Consider the following 2,479-nt stretch of genomic DNA (forward strand, 5'->3'; position numbering starts at 1 on the left):
GTTGGCAGCATGACTAACATTAGACACGCCCTGTTTGATCTGATAGAAAAATATCAATTCATCTCCATCTTGGTGGGTCTCCATGGTCAGGTACTCCAGAAGAGGCGTGTCAGGCAAGAGTTCTAGCTGCATTAAACTGTGAAAATTAGTGGAGAGAAAGACCTGCGGACACTGTGTTCCCTGACTGATCCAGTACCTTAGGACAGCAGCCAGAAGGGACAGGCCATCCAGTGTGTTGGTCCCTTTACCAAACTCATCGATAAGTACCAAGGACCTCTCTGTGGCATTGTTTACTGCCTTGGCAACCTGGTTAAGATCAATCATGAAAGTGGAGAGCCCTACAGAAACCGATTCCCTGCTGTGGATTCTTGTGTAAATCCCATCAATTACTCCAATCTCTGCCTCTGCTGCCGGGACGTAACTGCCGATTAGAGCCATGAATACTATAAGGCCTACTTGCTTTAAGTAGACGCTCTTTCCAGAAGAGTTGGGCCCTGTGATGATCTTTATTCGTCTGGTAGCCTCACCACTGTTGACAGGATTGGCCACAAAAGTCTTTGCACATAGTTCCATGAGTGGATGTCTTCCATCCTTGATGTGGAAGCCTTGGCGGTGAGTAAAGTGTGGCCGGCAGTAGGCATTCTCCCGGGCCATCACTGCCAAAGCTAGTAGCACATCTAGATGTGCAGTATACTCAATCACACTGTTAAGCACTTCAGACTTCTCTAAGATCTTTGTCTGCAGCTGGTGCATAATAAGTGTTTCCTGGTCTCTGATCTCACAGTGCAGGTCACCCAGCAGGCTGTCTAGCTCCTTAGTCCTAGCACTTCTATAGTGCAGTTTATCCTCTGACAAGAACATGAAGTCCAAGCCTTTAATTTCGAAGTCACTCTTATCCACCATAGTTGGTAGCCGTGGAATGGAGAGAAGGAACCCAATCAAAGGAATGTAGATCACACAACAGGAGGGAATATGATTGTCCAGGGTCTCCAGTTCTTTTCGTGCCACTTCTGTAAGGAAGTCTGACAGTCCCATCAGCTTTCGTTTCTTCTCATCGATGGTGGGATCCACATTGGGTCTAACAGTGAAGCGGTTCTCTGACATGCTGGCTTCAAAGTCTACCACTTTGCTGATTAGACTAGCAATGTAGTGCAGATCATCAGTGAAGACACGTGAAATAGTCTGAAAGAGTTCAATAGTGTTGGGCAGAGAACGACACGTGTCTCTAAGGCACACTGCACTGTACACTGTCTTATAGAGTGCTTGCCAGTCACTAACTTTTGTGTGGGAAAGAGTCATTCTTTTTAGTATAAGAGGCACATTTTTAATATTCTTGAGGCAGCCTTGGAGAGTTAGGACTATTTCATGGTTCTGAGCCAGCAGGAAGAAGTGGATAACATCTAGTCGTTTGTTCAGCTCTGTCAAGTTCCGAGTGGGTCGTGTGAGCCACAGCCTCAGCAGTTTTTCTCCCCATTTGCACCTGCAACGGTTTAAAATTCCATATAAACTGAATCCTTCTTTTAATCCACTGGACAGTTTGTACACAGAAGGATGGATATCACTTTTAAATATCTGCAGGACACAGTAAGTGTCTTGGTCCATATTCACAATATCTGACAGCACAAACTTTTTAAAGGCCAAAATAGGAACCACAATAGTGCTTTCTTCGAGCTCAACTCCAACCCTTCTCCTGTCTAGAAACTTAAGGAGTCCCCCTAGGGCTCGTATCATGAGTGGGCTCTCAAAAGGGATGACTGAGGACAAGTAGAGAATTTTCTCTGTTGCAGTCATATGAGGTGGGATAAATGGAAATTGCCTAGATAGGATCCGTTGCTTGCTGACTTCTAGGCCAAAATCTATGTTAGGGAACAGGACAATTTCTGGTTTTCTTACATCTTTATCACCAGCAGTAGCTGTTAGGTTAGTCAGGAATTTGGCAATATTTTGGTCCTGTTTTGCACTGGTCACTATGCATTGAGGATTAACTTCCCCAATCACTTTTTGCAGTAGCTTGAGGTCTTCATTATCAGGTATGTCAGGCATGAAGTAGATGGAGCAATCTTCCGTATCATAGTAAGTAATTGCAAGCTGCCCTGCGTACCACAAAATAGACATGTGTGTCTCAGAGCACTCTTGGTCCTCTTGTTCAGGCCCAAGCAGCGGTGGCAAGGCACAACTCGTGGCTGATGTGGCACTCATTCTGTTGGAGAAAGATATTTTTATTCACGACTCATCCAAAAAGTCCTGAGAAGTAACTGTAATTGACAACAGCAGGTTAACACTTACTCTTCCAACTCTGGAAAACTGAGATGCTACCAGGAATTAAGGGTACATTACCTGTTCAAGTGAAAAGATGCAGCCAGTAACTACAGTCAGCATCTTGCTTCTAAGCAAGGTGTAACTGAGCTAAATACCAGCAATGTTGGAATAGTTGTACAGTTTTTCTTTGTATCCTTTACTTTAGTAAGTACATATGTAT

At 44.3% G+C, this 2,479-nt stretch overlaps 1 protein-coding gene across 1 annotated transcript in view; it reads right to left on the minus strand.

Moving 5' to 3' along the window:
* The window catches only part of MSH5 (mutS homolog 5), a 2,459-nt gene extending 260 nt beyond the window's left edge, over positions 1-2,199 (minus strand). The window contains 1 exon segment of the mRNA XM_009705779.1: positions 1-2,199. This exon segment is cut by the window's left edge and continues 21 nt beyond it. Within this exon segment, the coding sequence (XP_009704081.1) occupies positions 1-2,199 (2,199 nt within the window).
* Between the last annotated feature and the right edge of the window lie 280 nt (positions 2,200-2,479).

Source organism: Cariama cristata, unplaced genomic scaffold (assembly GCF_000690535.1).
Source record: "Cariama cristata isolate BGI_N322 unplaced genomic scaffold, ASM69053v1 scaffold25768, whole genome shotgun sequence".
Lineage (NCBI taxonomy): Eukaryota > Metazoa > Chordata > Aves > Cariamiformes > Cariamidae > Cariama > Cariama cristata.